We start from the raw sequence: 18,820 nt of genomic DNA, 5'->3' as shown, positions 1-18,820 counted from the left end.
AAAATAAATCCTATTACTTATTATTATTTAATAGTGATAACATTTTGGGCTTTGGAGTTGGATAGGCTCATGTTGGAATCCTGTCACCTAAAGGCTGTTTGACTTTGGACACGTTCCTTTACGTCTCTGGGACTTATCTTATAGATAAGGAGACCTATAATGAGCTGGTAGGGGTTTGTGAAGATTGAGCATAATGTACCGAAAGCATGTCATAGTGCTTGGTGCATTGCAGGTTCTCACGTCTGCCTTGCTTCATTCAGCAGTTTGTTACTGAAACACATGCCAGGCATAGTGAACAAGAAACAAAATATATACACCCAGGGCCAGGGAAAATGTACACCCATTAGAATATGAGTCAAGGCCAAGAAAGAGGAAGCAGACAGTATGCTAATAAACATGCCATGAGTTCTGCCCCAGGGATATAGCTGATCAGTAAAAATCAGTTCCAAGATCCTAGCAGCAAAGCTCAAAGGAAACAAGATAAATCACATAATCATTTTGTCAATAAGTAGTAGCATGAATATTTAGAATGGTGAGCCCAAGACATGCCTGTGATTTCTGCTTTTTAATCTTGTGGTGAGGATGGTCATCTCTCAGGCATGGCAGATTGAGCTGTGTCCCCTGTTAGCGGCAATGCCCTGGTTAGACCTGAAACCTGATGATGGAAGATGGTGGCTTATTAACTTCTGTGACACTCGTGCCCAGCACGGTGCCTGCTACTGAGTTGCCACTTAGTAATGCTGTGGAACTGACCTGAGCCAGCGAAGATGACCTCTTTCCTAGATGAGTTGGAAGCATGATGGTTAAAATAATACCTCCTGTTTGCTCCAGTGAGACAGAGTGTGAGAGTAGATGTGTGACACTTCTGCCATTCTGTCACTGGCCTTTTGTTTTTTATTATTATTTTGGAAATATTAATATGTAATGAGCTAGACAAATAGTGTGTTTGGAGCAGTCTCTCCAACCTGTCTAATCAACGTAGAGAAGAAAAGCAGGTGACCCAACCCAAACATTTTTACTTGGCACTTGAACTAGATCACTTGGAGCAGCTCTGACAAGCCTATTTTTATGGGAAAAAACACAATTTTGGAGGAGAAAAGAGCAGTCTTCACACCAGAAAGTAAATTTCTGTCTCTGGTCTTTTAAGTCCCAGGGTTGAACAGTGAATTCTGTGGTCAGGTCCTGGAGTAGCTGAGGAAATTCTTGGGAGATGAGGGTCGATGAAGGGTGGGGTGGCTGCATCTGTGAAGAATAATGGACGGTCCCCCTCGACCAGGGACAGAGGGAGGGCGGGGCGCAGGGAGCAGGCAGGGCAGGGAGAGAGTGGACAGCCTCTTCTTTGTCATTGAAGCCGTTCTTGTCATCATGAATGTATCCCAGATAAAAATTGATTTCTCTAATGCTAAATAGAGCCATACCCCCCAAACTGGATATCTGGAACTAATATTTATTATTCTTTATACCTTGCTTTTTTTTTTATTAATGCCTGTATTTTGTTTCTGAGCCAGATTGTTAAAAGCTCGGACAGTGCCCCCTTTGTATCTTTAGTAAAAGGTCTGGCATACAGTGCATCAACTGCGATATGCTCAGGGCCCAGTAAATACTAGGTGCTCAGTAAATGTCACGATGGGATGTGGGTGACCTGTTTTGAAACTGCCTCTCCCATGACCCTTAGACAAATCCCCTATCGAGTCTGCTGGAGAATCATTTATCCTGCTTTCTCTTCTGCTGTGCCCTTTCCTGGGCAGAAGTGCCTTGTTAACAGCAGAGAAGAAAGTTTTGCTGATGAGCCTGTTACTCTTCATTTATTCATTCAATAAACATTAATTTATGCAGCATAATTCTCCGCCAGGCTGTATGGTTGGCAATGGGAATACAGCAATAATTTACACAGACAGCAACCTTGTGCTTAAGGAAAAAATGATCTATTGGGAGAGACAGATGTAAACTAGAAATTTCATTTAACTAACACTTAGGAAGTGCTTATTATAGGTCAGGTTTTTTTCCAAGCGTTTTGTAAATATTAGCATATTTAACCCTCACCATAGCCCTGTGATGGGGAAAGTGAGACAGCCCAGGGAGGTTAAGTGACTCACTCAAGGTCACACAGGGGGAGTTGGGATTTGACCTCAGGCCTCTCCATCACAAGGGGAATAAGAACTAATGATGAGAGTGGAAGAACTGGGCACCAGAGGGACCTATAGTGGGAAGACCTAACATAGTTGAGGGGTCAATTCCCTATCACTGAATTTATTTGATGATAATATTTTGTATTCAACAAACATTGTACGCCAAGCCCCATGACTGGCCACTTTGAGGGATGCATGCATGTCGATGATACAGTTCTCAGGGCACTTGTGTTCCAATAGATGCCAGTCTCCTCCCATTCTAGCTCTCTCCTTGCTGTTGGAAAGAAGCTACCAGGCTACCCAGTCACAGCCCTAGCCCTTCTCAAAACCAATAGAAGTAAAGCAGACAGTTACCATTCCCCAGCTCTTCAGCAGGGTTTGGCACCAGTCTCGGCAGCTCCGGGTCTGAGGGTGAGATTCCCGGTGGAGGCCCCCCAGGGAGGCACTTGTGGGTGAGGCCAGACCAGCCTTCTGGTTTCTTGGCAAACTGAAGACCTCCCTCCTCCAGGGTTCTGATGCCTGGGTGGGACTCTTGCCCTGTTTCCTAGCTGGTTGTTTGGGACCTGCTTTCTTCCTTCCTTTCTGCTAACTAGTCCCACCGCATTTCTAGACAGATCCTCTTGATCTGTGCCCTGCACTAACTCCAGGCTTCCCAAGCTCTTCTGGGCTGGACGTATTGGATTTCAGTAGGATTTGACATAGCCTTCTTTCAATGGGATCTCTTATCATTAGCTGTATCACCCAGGGTCCTGGTGGGAAAAGGAATTTACCCCAGAGAGTTCTAGGAAAGAGACTGTATGATGGGGCAGGGTTTAGAGGTGTGGGCAGGGTTATGGGAACAAATGAGGCAGATGAGACACCCGGATACTAGCAAAAGTGGGCAGCAGGCTCTACCTCCAGGGCTGCAGGGACCAAGGGAGAAAACGGCAGTAACCGAGCCCAGGGAGAGCTGGAACCAAGGAGCAGGCGGTGTCCGGGAGGAACTGTCGTCCTGGGGGGAAGCAGCCTTTGCCAATAAAGGGCTTATAAAGCAGGATGGGAATTAGGAAGAAGTATTCCAAGCCCTTTCTCCTCACAACTGACAGGGAACCCCCAGGTATGCAGTCCATGGGGGTTAGCTTCCTGGGGCACAGAGCAGAGCTGAGAAGGGCAGCTCAGATATCTGGGGTAGAGATGGGCATACATGAAAATAAGCAGCATGGCCCTTGATCAGGTGTTCTTCTGTTGCCTGTTTGCAGCCGTGTTCTCAGTGGAACGTGAGCTCCATGAGAGTAGAGTCTTTTGATACTGATGTATCTCGGGCTCCTTAGAACAATGTCTGGAGCATAATAAATTCTCTACTAATACCCACACCCTCTGCCTTGTTCTCAGTTATTCTGGGCTGGACAGCACCACAGGGTGAGGTTTTCGAAATCCTTCCTGGAGGCTAATTCTAGTGATATGACCCACATAGAAGTCTCTAATCCCATGGCTGGGGTACCATGTACGGGGTCCACATCTTTCTCTGTGTAGAGCTGAGTCTGTTTTTTCAGGTGTTGTCTGCCACGGGCTTCATGTTTCTCTCTGCCCTGATCTCCCTCTGCAGGTGGCTCCATGCTCATCTCGGCTGTCTGCTGCTTCTTCCTATTTTTTGGCAACAGTGAGTCGGCGATGATTGGCTGGCAGTGCCTGTTCTGTGGGACAAGCATTGCTGCCTGGAATGCTGTGGATGTGATCACGGTGGAGCTGTATCCCACCAACCAGAGGTCAGTTCCTCTCTGGGCTTCCCTCTGGGACTTTCTTGGACTTCTTTGGCCAGAAGTCTATCTGCCCCAAGATCCTCCACCACGGCCATCTTGGGCTTCTTTTTTTTTTTTCCATTTTTTTAAGTAAACATTTTATTTTGGAATAATTTTAAGTTTACAGAAAGGTTCCAAAGATACAGAACGTTTCTGCATACACTTCACCTAGCTTCCCCTAATATTAGCATCTTACATAACTATGGTACATTTGTCAAAACTAAGAGATTGACATTGGTACATTGTTAGACTCTGACTTTATTTGGTTTTCACCAGTTCTTCCACTAATGTCCTTTTTTTTTTCTGTTTCAGGATCCAGCCCAATATACCACATTGCATTTAGGGTGTTTTTTGTTTTCTTTTTTTTAACATCTTTATTGGAGTATAATTGCTTTACAGTGGTGTGTTAGTTTCTGCTTTATAACAAAGTGAATCAGTTATACATATACATATGTTCCCATATCCCCTCCCTCTTGCGTCGCCCTCCCATCCTCCTTATCCCACCCCTCTAGGTGGTCGCAAAGCACTGAGCTGATCTCCCTGTGCTATGTGGCTGCTTCCCACTAGCCATCTGTTTTACACTTGGTAGTGTATATATGTCCATGCCACGCTCTCACTTCATCCCAGCTTACCCTTCCCCCTCCCCGTATCCTCAAGTCCATTCTCTACATCTGTGTCTTTATTCCTGTCCTGCCCCTAGGTGCATCAGAACCTTTTTTTTTTTTTAGATTCCATATATATGTGTTAGCATACGGTATTTGTTTTTCTCTTTCTTACTTCACTCTGTATGACAGACTCTAGGTCCATCCACCTCACTACAAATAACTCAATTTCATTTCTTTTTACGGCTGAGAATTATTCCATTGTATATATGTGCCACATCTTCTTTATCCTTTCATCCGATGATGGACACTTAGGTTGCTTCCATGTCCTGGCTATTGTAAATAGAGCTGCAATGAACATTTTGGTACATGACTCTTTTTGAATTATGGTTTTCTCAGGGTATATGCCCAGTAGTGGGATTGCTGGGTCGTATGGTAGTTCTATTTTTAGTTTTTTAAGGAACCTCCATATTGTTCTCCATAGTGGCTGTACCAATTTACATTCCCACCAACAGTGCAAGAGGGTTCCCTTTTCTCCACACCCTCTCCAGCATTTATTGTTTGTAGACTTTTTGATGATGGCCACATCTTGGTCTTCTTGGTGTTCCATGGACCAAATGTCTTTTAGATTGTTGAGTTTCTTCTGCCTGGGGACTGGCATAGGCCGGGAGTGGGAAGGCTAAGGCTTGATAGGGTGGGGTGGATGGCAAGATGCAAAGGATAAGGGCAAACCTTGTCCAGGAGAGAAGAACTAGGGCTAAACCATATGTATTGTGCAATCCAAAGGGAGGTGAGAACAGGCCTGCCAATGGGAAATGAAGTGAAAAGGTGCAGAACTAGACAAACAAAGGGTGGGTCAGAAATAAAGGTGGGTATGAGACATGATGGTCTAGGGCATTTGTGGAGAATGGGGCAGGGATGCCCAGGGTTTCCTTTTATTTTGTGCATGCCCTATGGGAAGAGGCCTGGTTTAAAGGCATAGGGTCAAGGCCATTGCTTAGCAGTTATTTCTCCTCTTGGAGGGGGGATTTTCAGGACAGCAGGTAAGTGGCTCTTTGGCCAGAAAGGAATGTGAAGTGGTGTGGAAGGCAGGTAAATGCAATTCTGCATCAAATCTTAATGATATTCCCAAGATTGATGACAGAGGTATTGGGATAGAGGTAGCTATGGAAAAGCACAGAATAGTGAATTTGGAGCCTTTTCTGTGAATCAAAGAACTTCTAAGTTTTACAAAAAATAAGAGGAGGAAAAGTTATCATTATTTCAATGGTATGTGATTTTAAATCCAGGAAACCTAAGAGAATTAAAGAGACTACCAGAAACAATAAAATAATTTGGTAAGGTGGTCAATAATGAAACTAATTTAATAATTTATAGATTTTAAAATATATCAAAAAATTAAAATTGAAATCCATCTAATAATAGAAGAAATCATAAAATATATAGGAATCAATTTGATGAGAAAGGTGAAACACTTATGTGAAGAAAACCATAAAGCTTTACTGAGAGAGATAAAAGAAGACTCAGCTATATGTCAAGATATATCTTACTGAACTCTACGAAGGTTTAATTTTACAAAAATGTCAAGTATTCTTTAGTTTTTAAAGAGTCCATTCAAAACTCCATGAGATTTTTCCACACTCTGGGAACTTGAAAAAATTAGCCTAAAGTTTATTTGGAAAAATACACATGTGAAAATATCTAAGAAAATTCAGAAAACAAAAGGATTGGGATTGGGGCTGGTGAAAATGGGTAAAGGTATAGTGTAGTATAGTTATAGAGAAAATGTAAAAAGAATTTAAAGTACAAAAATATAGCCATATTCTTCATAAACTAGTGGTGTGAAATAGAGATATTTTGCTTAATCTGAGGAGGACTAGTGCTGGGAATATTGTCTCTGTATATAGTTGGAGTCAGAAAAGGATTGATGGTTAACAGTAGTTATCACTGGGAAGTGTGATTAATAACAATTAAGATTAGCTTCTGCCATGGGTGACACAGACCCCAAATAACTGCACACTTAGGAAGATAGGCACTGAAGGCTCTTTTTATCTTCTTCTTCCTCTTTCATGACCTCAGATATGGTCCAAGATGAGACCATTTATATTCCAGGAAGCAGGATGGGAGGAAAAAGGATAAAAGAAGAGAGCAAAAGGACCACTCTTGACATCTCTTAAGGGAGTTTCTCAGGAGCTGCTGGGAGTACTTACATCCTATTGGCCTAAAGTTAGTCACATGGCCAGACTCAGAAACAAGGGAATCTGGGAAATGTAGTCTTACATTTGGAGAAATGCTATTTAGGGAGAACTAACAGTCTCTGCCACAAGAGGGTCGAAGTGTTATTAATGGGGAACACTTACACTTTCTGCTTCATCCTTCTTCATTCTTTCAAGTTGGGGAAGGAGATACTCCAAAATGTTAATAATGGTGATTACTTTCAGTGGTGAAGTTATATATTCTTGCATCTTTATGTTTTTCTGTACTTTCAAATTTCTAAAATAAGAATGTGTTACTTTTACATTTAGGAAAAAAAAATCCCTCCCACACCTTCACCATACTTCTTTAACAAGGGAAAGAAAGAACCCAGTCCCACATATCTAAGGAGGGCTAATTTTCCTCTCCCAGAATGATTTACTTTCTTCTTCTTTTACAGGGCAACAGCCTTTGGCATCCTCAATGGATTATGCAAATTTGGAGCCATCTTGGGAAACACCATCTTTGCTTCTTTTGTTGGGATCACCAAAGTGGTCCCCATCCTTCTGGCTGCTACTTCTCTCGTTGGGGGTGGCCTGATTGCTCTTCGACTGCCAGAGACTCGAGAACAGGTCCTGATGTGAACAACCTATGGGGAAAGGAAATGTTGGAAGAACCTCATTCAGGAACTTAACTGCACCTACACTTCCTGTCCATCGGACACCTGGATAGCACAGGAGGAGAAGTTGAATTTGTGACCCCTAGTCTAGCATCCATTTCAGCTGTCTATATGTTTGTAACTCAGGTGACTGATTTGAGGGTGTCCTGAGCTGTCCTCCCTTAGAGTCCCAGAACTGTGTGCTTGGCTAATGGGGTCCCCAGCCCAAGGTGAGGGAGGAGGGATCATGCCCTCCAAACTAAGTAAGGGGTATTTCCAAAAGTGAGGTGCAAGGACTTTTTTCATTCATTTCAAAATGAATTTGAGAAACACTCAATGTCCTCCATAAAGTTCCTCGGAGCCCAAGGACCTGACAAACTGACTTGGCAGGGAAGTTGAGTCATCATATGAATACTTAAGTACAGGATACATATATTTTTGCATTTAAAGTATTACTTATCATAGTTTCCATTTGAAAATTGGCACAATAGCATTGAAGATACTCTGATATAGAAAACCAAATATGTGAGCAATATCTGTAGAAATCTACTTTACCCCCTCGAAGGGTCCTAAGTTTCCCATGATGATTAGGTGGTGAACTTAAGAATAATATTTATTCCTATTTTGATCTCGTCAAAGAAACTTAATGGGATATGTATTCTGTAAACTAACTTTGTACATAACTGTCTTTGGGTTTCATTTGCAGAAATGATATCTGCAAATATTTGCCAGCGTTTAGCCATATTTTGAGGACTTGGTGTTTGAGTTTCCAGGAAATTGGGGCTGATAGAATGAAGTGCAAGCACAACTTCTTATAGCCGTTTAACTTGCTGTCGAGAGGATGCACTTAGCAAACTCACGTTGTACAGTTCCTTTCATCCAGGCGCTTTTCTTCATGTGGGGGGAGGAGTTACTTTCCTTTCTTACACAGATCACTGGTGAAACGCAAGCTCACCATCTTCCATCCTGGCATTTGACGTTGCTGCTCACCCAGAAGAAACATGGGAAGTCTTCCGTGACCTCTGGCACCCTCTTTGTAGGCGAGAATAAAACACGGTGTACCACATGGGGGATTGAGGGAGGGATGGGAAAGTGTAGCCAAAGATTTTCAAAGTGTAAATTTAGCAGTAAAACACAATCCGTATTTGTTATAATGGTCAGGTCCAATGAAAAATCTACCTGATATGTCTCAGTTCAGGGTTTTTGAAGCAGTCATTGGCATGGGAGTTAGGGAGTGTAGTGAATGTCACATATGTTTACCTTCAGTGTTCCAAGAGAACACTTTCCTGAGATCCAGTTTGAAACATGAATGGGGGTAGGGGTGGGGGTGGGGTGAGGAACCCAGGACAAGCTGTTTGGCAAAGGTCTTTAATAGACTGAAGTCTTGACTCCATAGAAAAAGAACAATGTTTCACCCATCAGAACTGTCCTGCATGGAAGGGACAGTGAGCTGTAAACCCCCTGCCACCAGAGGTGAACTTGCTGAGGCCAGGTGAACACCAGTCACCAAGACCTAGTTCTTTGAATTGATTTGCGATGCTCTCAATTCTGTAAAGTGCCACACTTTCTCTACCAGAAACCTCAAAAATTTAAAGAAAATGATGGCTGCATTGAGTGTATTTCCTGTTTTGGAGAAACACCAAGTCCCGTGATAACTACGGGCCATCTTTTGGTTATTCTCTGGAGTAGAAGAAGGTAGACAGGAGGAAAGAGTATATTCTATAATACATTTCTACCCTGGATTTGAGATCAATTTTAATGGTTAAAAGGTTTTCTCTGCTTCTCATGTTCCCCACCTCTTTACTGGCCGTTTCTTTTCTGTGCAGGGAAGGAAGACACATCAACTCTGATTTGACATCCTGATTCCCCCAAATATATAAATATACCATTGTGTGTTAGTGTTTCTCTCAGTGTTTTACAGGAGTTACCTAACATCAGTGCTACATCAGTAATGAGAGAGCCAATGTAATATAGCTGTAATATACTTGCTTGTGATATGAAATACACTGGCTAGGTTCATAAAACAGAATTGTGTAAACTGGGATTACCACATCCCTTATAACATTATTCTTCAATGGGATAATACAATTCGATGAGCCGTTACTGCTCATTTACAAGGCAGTGAGGGTCTGCATTTCTAGTTATGATGGATCTTGCAAATCTAAAACCTGATTAATTTTTGAGCATTGGAATGGCTGCAACGATTTGGGGTAAAAAACTCCATTTGATTCCTAAGTTCTAACTTCTGCATTATCTTTATGGCTCCTTTATACCAACAACCTAAACAACCAAGGGCAATTCCCATCCCATCAATCATTCAGGCCTTTGTAAAGGTACAGCCATGCTTGCAGCCTTTTCCCACGAAGGATTGTCTGGCACTGGGACCTGGCCACTTCTTAAATGCTGTCACTCTTGCTGAGATAAATGCTTCTTTAAAAATAGTCTCTGTGGCAGGTCATTGGGGGATAATGTACAGCATTCCTGGCCAGGCACTTCTTTTTCATTTCATGTTCTACCCTGAGAAATTCCCTATGGCATCCGTGGAGAATTAAAGGGATGAGCCTCTCCCTCATTGAGTAAATCTGCTTGCAGTTCATGATGTATTTTATGATGCCCAGTTTGGGAGTAGTTACTTTTAATGGTCTCAGCTGTATTGTGTCATCCCTTGATGCTGATTTTTTTATCTTTTGTTTTACTGGAAATAAATAGTGAAGGGGGTGTGCCTATTTGTGACGTTTATAGCACACAACCCAGAGGTCATGTAATACATAACCCCATTCCCAGGGTTTCCTGGCACCTTGTATTAGTTCATTAAAAAAAATAATAAAAATAATTGTAAGCAAACCTTAAAGAACTGAGACTAGAGATTATTTCCAGATGCTACAGTCTATTCTGGATTCTTAGATTCATTGGATCAGCTGGGAGGAATGCTGACAATCATTTCCTTCAACTTCCTTATTTTGCATAGAGGAACCTTGAGAGGATAAATAATGTGACCAAGGTGACATGTAGTTCTTAGAGTGGGTTACAAGTCCTACGATGATGCTGTCCGTCTAGTTCTGGACTAATCTCTCAGTCACTGATATGTTACTACAAGGTCTCCCATAGTCTTTGAGGAAAGGGAAAATGTGACCAACACTTACCTGTGACCATTCATTGAAAGCTCACATGATTGTTTTACATAAAGTTGAAGGTCCAGTATAAACACGAAAGGATTAGTATGTATGCATCCATTCAGTCAGCCATTCATTTGTTTATTCAACAAATCCTGATGGGAGGAAGATGGCGGAAGAGTAAGACAACGGAGATCACCTTCCTCCCCACAGATACACCAGAAATACATCTACACGTGGAACAACTCCTACAGAACACCTACTGAATGCTGGCAGAAGACCTCAGACCTCCCAAAAGGCAAGAAACTCCCCCACATACCTGGGTAGGGCAAAAGAAAAAAGAATAAACAGAGACAAAAGAATAAGGACGGGACCTGCACCAGTGGGAGGGAGCCGTGAAGGAGGAAAGGTTTCCACACACTAGGAAGCCCCTTCGCGGGCAGAGACGGGGGTGGCGGAGCGGGGAGCTTCGGAGCCGCGGAGGAGAGCGCAGCAACAGGGGTGCGGAGGGCAAAGCGGAGAGATTCCCGCACAGAGGATCGGCGCCGACCGGCGCTCACCAGCCCGAGAGGCTTGTCTGCTCCCCCGCCGGGGAGGACGGGGCTGGGAGCTGAGGCTCGGGCTTTGGTCTGATCCCAGGGAGAGGACTGGGGTTGGTGGCGTGAACACAGCCTGCAGGGGTTAGTGCACCACGGCTAGCAAGGAGGGAGTCCAGGAAAAGGTCTGGAGCTGCCGAAGAGGCAAGAGACTTTTTCTTCCCTCTGTTTCCTGGTGCGCGAGGAGAGGGGATTAAGAGCGCTGCTTAAAGGAGCTCCAGAGACGGGCGCGAGCCGCGGCTAAAAGCGCGGACCCCAGAGCCGGGCATGAGACACTAAGGCCGCTGCTGCTGCCACCAAGAAGCCTGTGTGCGAGCACAGGTCACTCTCCACACCTCCCCTCCCGGGAGCCTGTGCAGCCCGCCACTGCCAGGGTCCCGTGATCCAAGGACAACTTCCCCAGGAGAACGCACGGTGCGCCTCAGGCTGGTGCAATGTCACGCCGGCACGGCTCTGCCACCGCAGGCTTGCCCCGCATCCATACCCCTCCCTCCCCCGCCGCCTGAGTGAGCCAGAGCCCCTGAATCAGCTGCTCCTTTACACCCGTCCTGTCTGAGCGAAGAACAGACACCCTCAGGCAACCTACATGCAGAGGCGGGGCCAAATCCAAAGCTGAACCCCATGAGCTGTGCGAACACAGAAGAGAAAGGGAAATTTCTCCCAGCAGCCTCAGGAGCAGTGGATTAAATCTCCACAATCAACTTGATGTATGCTGCATCTGTGGAATACCTGAAGAGACAATGAATCATCCCAAATTGAGGAGGTGGAGTTTGAGAGCAAGGTATATTATTTTTTCCCCTTTTCCTCTTTTTGTGAGTGTGTATGTGTATGCTTCTGTGTGAGATTTTGTCTGTATAGCTTTGCTTTCATCATTTGTCCTAGGGTTCTGTCCGTCCATTTTTTGTTGTTTTTTACTTTAAAAAAAATGTTTCTTAATAATTTATTACTATTATTTTTATTTTATTTTATTTTATTTTATTTTTGCCATATGCGGGCCTCTCACTGTTGTGGCCTCTCCTGTTGCGGAGCACAGGCTCCGGATGCGCAGCATCAGCAGCACGGCTGGGCTGCTCCGCGGCATGTGGGATCTTCCCAGACCGGGGCATGAACCCGTGTCCCCTGCATTGGCAGGCGGACTCTCAACCACTGTGCCACCAGGGAAGCCCTTATTTTTTATTTTAATAACTTTATTTTATTTTATCTTACTTTATTTTATCCTCTTTCTTTCTTTCTACTTTTTCTCCCTTTTATTCTGAGCCTTGTGGAGGACAGTTCTTGGTGCTCCAGCCAGGAGTCAGTGCTGTGCCTCTGCAGTGGGAGAGCCAACTTCAGGACACTGGTCCACAAGAGACCTCCCAGCTCCATGTAATATCAAATGGTGAAAATCTCCCAGAGATCTCCATCTCAACACCAAGACCCAGCTTCACTCAACGACCAGGAAGCTACAGTGCTGGACACCCTATGCCAAACAACTAGCAAGACAGGAACACAACCCTACCCATTAGCAGAGAGGCTGCCTAAAATCATAATAAGGCCAAGGATCCCAAAACACACCACCAGACGTGAACCTGCCCACCAGAAAGACAAGATCCAGCCTCATCCACCAAAACACAGGCACTAGTCCCCTCCACCAGGAAGCCTACACAACCCACTGAACCAACTTTAGTGACTGAGGACAGACACCAAAAACAACAGGAACTACAAACCTGCAGCCTACAAAAAGGAGACCCCAGACACACTAAGATAAGCAAAATGAGAAGACAGAAAAACACACAGCAGATGAAGGAGCAAGGTAAAAACCCACCAGACCTAACAAGTGAAGAGGAAATATGCAGTCTACCTGAAAAAGAATTCAGAATAATGATAGTAAAGATGATCCAAAATCTTGGAAACAGAATAGAGAAAATGCAAGAAACATTTAACAAGGACCTAGAAGAACTAAAGAGGAAACAAGCAACAATGAGCAACACAATAAATGAAATTAAAAATACTCTAGAAGGGATAAGTAACAGAATCACTGAGGCAGAAGAACGGATAAGTGACCTGGAAGATAAAATAGTGGAAATAACTACTGCAGAGCAGAATAAAGAAAAAGAATGGAAAGAATGGAGGACAGTCTCAGAGACCTCTGGGACAACATTAAATGCACCAACATATAGGGGTCCCAGAAGAAGAAGATAAAAAGAAAGGGACTAAGAAAATATTTGAAGAGTTTATAGTTGAAAACTTCCCTAATGTGGGAAAGGAAAGAGTTAATCAAGTCCAGGAAGCACAGAGAGTCCCATACAGGATAAATCCAAGGAGAAACACGCCAAGACACATATTAATCAAACTATCAAAAATTAAATACAAAGAAAACATATTAAAAGCAGCAAGGGAAAAACAACAAATAACACACAAGGGAATCCCAATAAGGTTAACAGCTGATCTTTCAGCAGAAACTCTGCAAGCCAGAAGGAGTGGCAGGACATATTTAAAGTGATGAAGGAGAAAAACCTACAACCAAGATTACTCTACCCAGCAAGGATCTCATTCATATTTGATGGAGAAATTAAAACCTTTACAGGCAAGCAAAAGGTGAGAGAGTTCAGCACCACTAAACCAGCTTTACAACAAAGGCTAAAGGAACTTCTCTAGGCAAGAAACACAAGAGAAGGAAAAGACCTACAATAACAAACCCAAAACAATTAAGAAAATGGGAATAGGAACATACATATTGATAATTACCTAAATGTAAATGGATTAAAGGCTCCCACCAAAAGACACAGACTGGCTGAATGGATACAAAAACAAGACCCATATATATGCTGTCTACAAGAGACCCACTTCAGACCTAGGGACACATACACGCTGAAAGTGAGGGGATGGAAAAAGATATTCCATGCAAATAGAAATCAAAAGAAAGCTGGAGTAGCAATTCTCATATCAGACAAGATAGACTTTAAAGTAAAGACTATCACAAGAGAGAAAGAAGGACACTACATAGTGATCAAGGGATCAATCCAAGAAGAAGATATAACAATTGTAAATATTTATGCACCCAGCATAGGAGCACCTCAATACATAAGGCAAATACTAACAGCCATAAAAGGGGAAATCGACAGTAACACAATCATAGTAGGGGACTTTAACACCCCACTTTCACCAATGGACAGGTCATCCAAAATGAAAATAAATAAGGAAACACAAGCTTTAAATGATACATTAAACAAGATGGACTTAATTGATATTTATAGGACATTCCATCCCAAAACAAAAGAATACACATTTTTTCAAGTGCTTATGGAAGATTCTCCAGGATAGATCATATCTTGGGTCACAAATCACGCCTTGGTAAATTTAAGAAAATTGAAATCGTATCAAGTATCATTTCCGACCACAATGCTATGAGACTAGATATCAATTACAGGAAAAGATCTGTAAAAAGTACAAACACATGGAGGCTAAACAATACACTACTTAATAACTAAGAGATCACTGAAGAAATCAAAGAGGAAATCAAAAATTACCTAGAAACAAATAACAATGGAGACACAACGACCCAAAACATATGGGATGCAGCAAAAGCAGTACTAAGAGGGAAGTTTACAGCAATACATTCCTACCTTAAGAAACAGGAAACATCTCAAATAAACAACCTAACCTAGCACCTAAAGCTATTAGAGAAAGAAGAACAAAAAACCCCAAAGTTAGCAGAAGGAAAGACATCATAAAGACGTCTTTATGACATAAAGATCGGATCAGAAATAAAGATCGATCATAAAGATCCGATCATAAAGATCGGATCAGAAATAAATGAAAAGGAAATGGAGGAAATGATAGCAAAGATCAATAAAACTAAAAGCTGGTTCTTTGAGAAGATAAACAAAATTGATAAACCATTAGCCAGACTCATCAGGAAAAAAAGGGAAAAGACTCATATCAATAGAATTAGAGTTGAAAAAGGAGAAGTAACAACTGACACTGCAGAAATACAAAGGATCATGAGAGATTACTACAAGCAACTCTATGCCAATAAAATGGACAATGTGGAAGAAATGGACAAATTCTTAGAAATGCACAACTTGCCAAGACTGAATCAGGAAGAAATAGAAAATATGAACAGACCAATAACAAGCACTGAAATTGAAACTGTGATTAAAAATCTTCCAACAAACGAAAGCCCAGGACCAGATGGCTTCACAGGCGAATTCTATCAAATATTTAGGGAAGAGCTAACACCTATCCTTCTCAAACTCTTCCAAAATATAGCAGAGGGAGGAACACTCCCAAATTCATTCTACGAGACCTCCATCACCATGATACCAAAACCAGACAAGGATGTCACAAAGAAAGAAAACTACAGGCCAATATCACTGATGAACATAGATGCAAAAATCCTCAACAAAATACTAGCAAACAGAATCCGACATTAAAAGGATCATACACCATGATCAATTGGGGTTTATTCCAGGAATGCAAGGATTCTTCAATATACACAAATCAATCAATGTGATACACCATATTATCAAATTGAAGGAGAAAAACCATATGGTCATCTCAATAGATGCAGAGAAATCTTTCCTTTTGACAAAATTCAACACCCATTTATGATAAAAACCCTGCAGAAAGTAGGTGTAGAGGGAACTTTCCTCAATATAATAAAGGCCGTATATGACAAGCCCACAGCCAACATCATCCTCAATGGCGAAAAACTGAAAGCATTTCCACTAAGGTCAGGAACAAGACAAGGTTGCCCACTCTCACCACTCTTATTCAACATAGTTTTGGAAGTTTTAGCCACAGCAATCAGAGAAGAAAAGGAAATAAAAGGAATCCAAATCGGAAAAGAAGAAGTAAAGCTGTCACTGTTTGCAGATGACATGATACTATACATAGAGAATCCTAAAGATGCTACCAGAAAACTACTAGAGCTAATCAATGAATTTGGTAAAGTAGCAGGATACAAAATTAATGCACAGAAATCTCTGGCATTCCTATATACTAATGATGAAAAATCTGAAAGTGAAATCAAGAAAACACTCCCATTTACCATTGCAACAAAAAGAATAAAATATCTAGGAATAAACCTACCTAAGGAGACAAAAGACCTGTATGCAGAAAATTATAAGACACTGATGAAAGAAATTAAAGATGATACAAATAGATGGAGAGATATACCATGTTCTTGGATTGGAAGAATCAACATTGTGAAAATGACTCTACTACCCAAAGCAATCTATAGATTCAATGCAATCCCTATCAAACTACCACTGGCATTTTTCACAGAACTAGAACAAAAAATTTCACAATTTGTATGGAAACACAAAAGACCCCGAATAGCCAAAGCAATCTTGAGAATGAAAAATGGAGCTGGAGGAATCAGGCTCCCTGACTTCAGACTACACTACAAAGCTACAGTAATCAAGACAGTATGGTACTGGCACAAGAACAGAAATATAAATCAGAGGAACAGGATAGAAAGCCCAGAGGTAAACCCACACACATATGGTCACCTTATCTTTGATAAAGGAGGCAAGAATATGCAGTGGAGAAAAGACAGCCTCTTCAATAAGTGGTGCTGGGAAAACTGGACAGGTACATGTAAAACTATGAAATTAGAACACTCCCTAACACCATACATAAAAATAAACTAAAGATGGATTAAAGACCTAAATGTAAGGCCAGACACTATCAAACTCAGAGGAAAACATAGGCAGAACACTCTATGACATAAATCATAGCAAGATCCTTTTTGACCCACCTCCTAGAGAAATGGAAATAAAAACAAAAATAAACAAATGGGGCCTAATGAAACTTAAAAGCTTTTGCATAGCAAAGGAAACCATAAAGAAGACCAAAAGACAACCCTCAGAATGGGAGAAAAATTTGCAAATGAATCAACTGACAAAGGATTAATCTCCAAAATTTACAAGCAGCTCATGCAGCTCAATAACAAAAAAACAAACAACCCAATCTACAAATGGGCAGAAGACCTAAATAGACATTTCTCCAAAGATGATATACAGATTGCCAACAAACACATGAAAGAATGCTGAACATCATTAATTATTAGAGAAATGCAAATCAAAACTACAATGAGATATCATCTCACACCAGTCAGAATGGCCATCATCAAAAAATCTAGAAACAATAAATGCTGGAGAGGGTGTGGAGAAAAGGGAATACTCTTGCACTGTTGGTGGGAATGTAAATGGATCCAGCCACTATGGAGAACAATATGGAGGGTCCTTAAAAAACTAAAAATAGAACTACTACACGACCCAGCAATCCCACTACTGGGCATATACCCTGGGAAAACCATAATTCAAAAAGAGTCATGTACCAAAATGTTCATTGCAGCTCTATTTACAATAGCCAGGACATGGAAGCAACCTAAGTGTCCATTGACAGATGAATGGATAAAGAAGATGTGGCTCATATATGCAATGGAATATTCCTCAGCCATAAAAAGAAATGAAATTGACTTATTTGTAGTGAGGTAGATGGACCTAGAGTCTGTCATACAGAGTGAAGTAAGTCAGATAGAGAAATACAAATACCGTATGCTAACACATATATATGGAATTTAAGAAAAAGAAAAAAGGTCATGAAGAACCTCGGGATAAGACAGGAATAAAGACACAGACCTACTAGAGAATGGACTTGAGGATATGGAGAGGGGGAAGGGTAAGCTGTGACAAAGTGAGAGAGTGGTATGGACATATATACACTACCAAACGTAAGGTAGATAGCTAGTGGGGAGCAGCTGCATAGCACAGGGAGATCAGCTCAGTGCTTTGTGACCACCTAGAGGGGTGGTATAGGGAGGGTGGGAGGGAGGGAGATGCAAGAGATATGAGGACATATGTATATGTATAACTGATTCACTTTGTTATAAAGCAGAAACTAACGCACCATTGTAAAGCCATTATACTCCAATAAAGATGTTAAAAAAAACCAAAGAAACAAAAAAAACAAATCCTTTCTGAGCCCCTATTGTGTTCCATTCTCCACACTCAGTTCTGGGGATACAGAGGTGAAAAAAGTTCCTGCCTCCTGCTTTGTTCTGCTTACAGCGAGTGGGCAAGATGGATATTAAATTGGCGAAAACAAACCCCCCTCCGAAAAAACAAATCCAAAGTGCAATGATCTTACAATCGGTAAAAGGCACCTTTTGTTTGTAAGAGGATTCCTCTTTACCAGTCAAGTGTTGCCCGGTCCACCTTCTCTTTTCCTCAAGGAATGTGCCAATCTCTTCTCTTTATATACCAGGTAAGGGAAAAGGCACACTTGTTCGTTTTCTGTAGAACTTAATCAGTTTTTACTTAATCGACTTGCAAGAACGGTTTAGATGGAAGAGGGATGAGGGCAAGGAATTCAACCAGGACATTTGTTAGTGGGACGAGTCTCCCAGCAGTCCTGGGAAAGGCATTTCTACCTCCACGTTTGGCTTTTCTAGGGGGCAGCTGAGTAACACTCTCTCAACATTTGGGATTTAGTTAGGATTAGGTTGGGTGACGTATAACTGAAAATTCAAACAAGCAGGTTTAGAATATGTTTATAATAAGTTAAGGTTTATTTCTCTCTCATATGAAGGGAATCTGGAGGAGAGAAAGCCATGGCCAGTGTGGCTGCTTTGTCATCTGATTATTGGGAACAGAATCCTGCCTTTTGGCTCCTCAGTTTTTAGTGCTGTTTCCATGGTCAAGGCTGCCTCATGGACTGAGATGGCTGTTGGAGCACCAGTCCCCACATCCACAGTTCAGCAG

General features: G+C 42.0%; 1 protein-coding gene across 1 annotated transcript in view; it reads left to right on the top strand.

Annotated features, from left to right (window-relative positions):
- SV2B (synaptic vesicle glycoprotein 2B) overlaps nt 1-10,199 on the top strand; it is an 89,129-nt gene extending 78,930 nt beyond the window's left edge. The window contains exons 11-12 of the mRNA XM_007454894.1: nt 3,715-3,874; nt 7,163-10,199. Coding sequence (XP_007454956.1) covers nt 3,715-3,874; nt 7,163-7,346 — 344 coding nt within the window. The 3' untranslated portion in view covers nt 7,347-10,199. The remainder of the gene's footprint in view (nt 1-3,714; nt 3,875-7,162) is intronic.
- The last annotated feature ends 8,621 nt before the right edge of the window (nt 10,200-18,820 follow it).

This window comes from Lipotes vexillifer, unplaced genomic scaffold (assembly GCF_000442215.2).
Source record: "Lipotes vexillifer unplaced genomic scaffold, Lipotes_vexillifer_v1.1 scaffold600, whole genome shotgun sequence".
NCBI classification, from domain to species: domain Eukaryota; kingdom Metazoa; phylum Chordata; class Mammalia; order Artiodactyla; family Lipotidae; genus Lipotes; species Lipotes vexillifer.
This window is presented reverse-complemented; position numbering and strand designations above follow the sequence as displayed.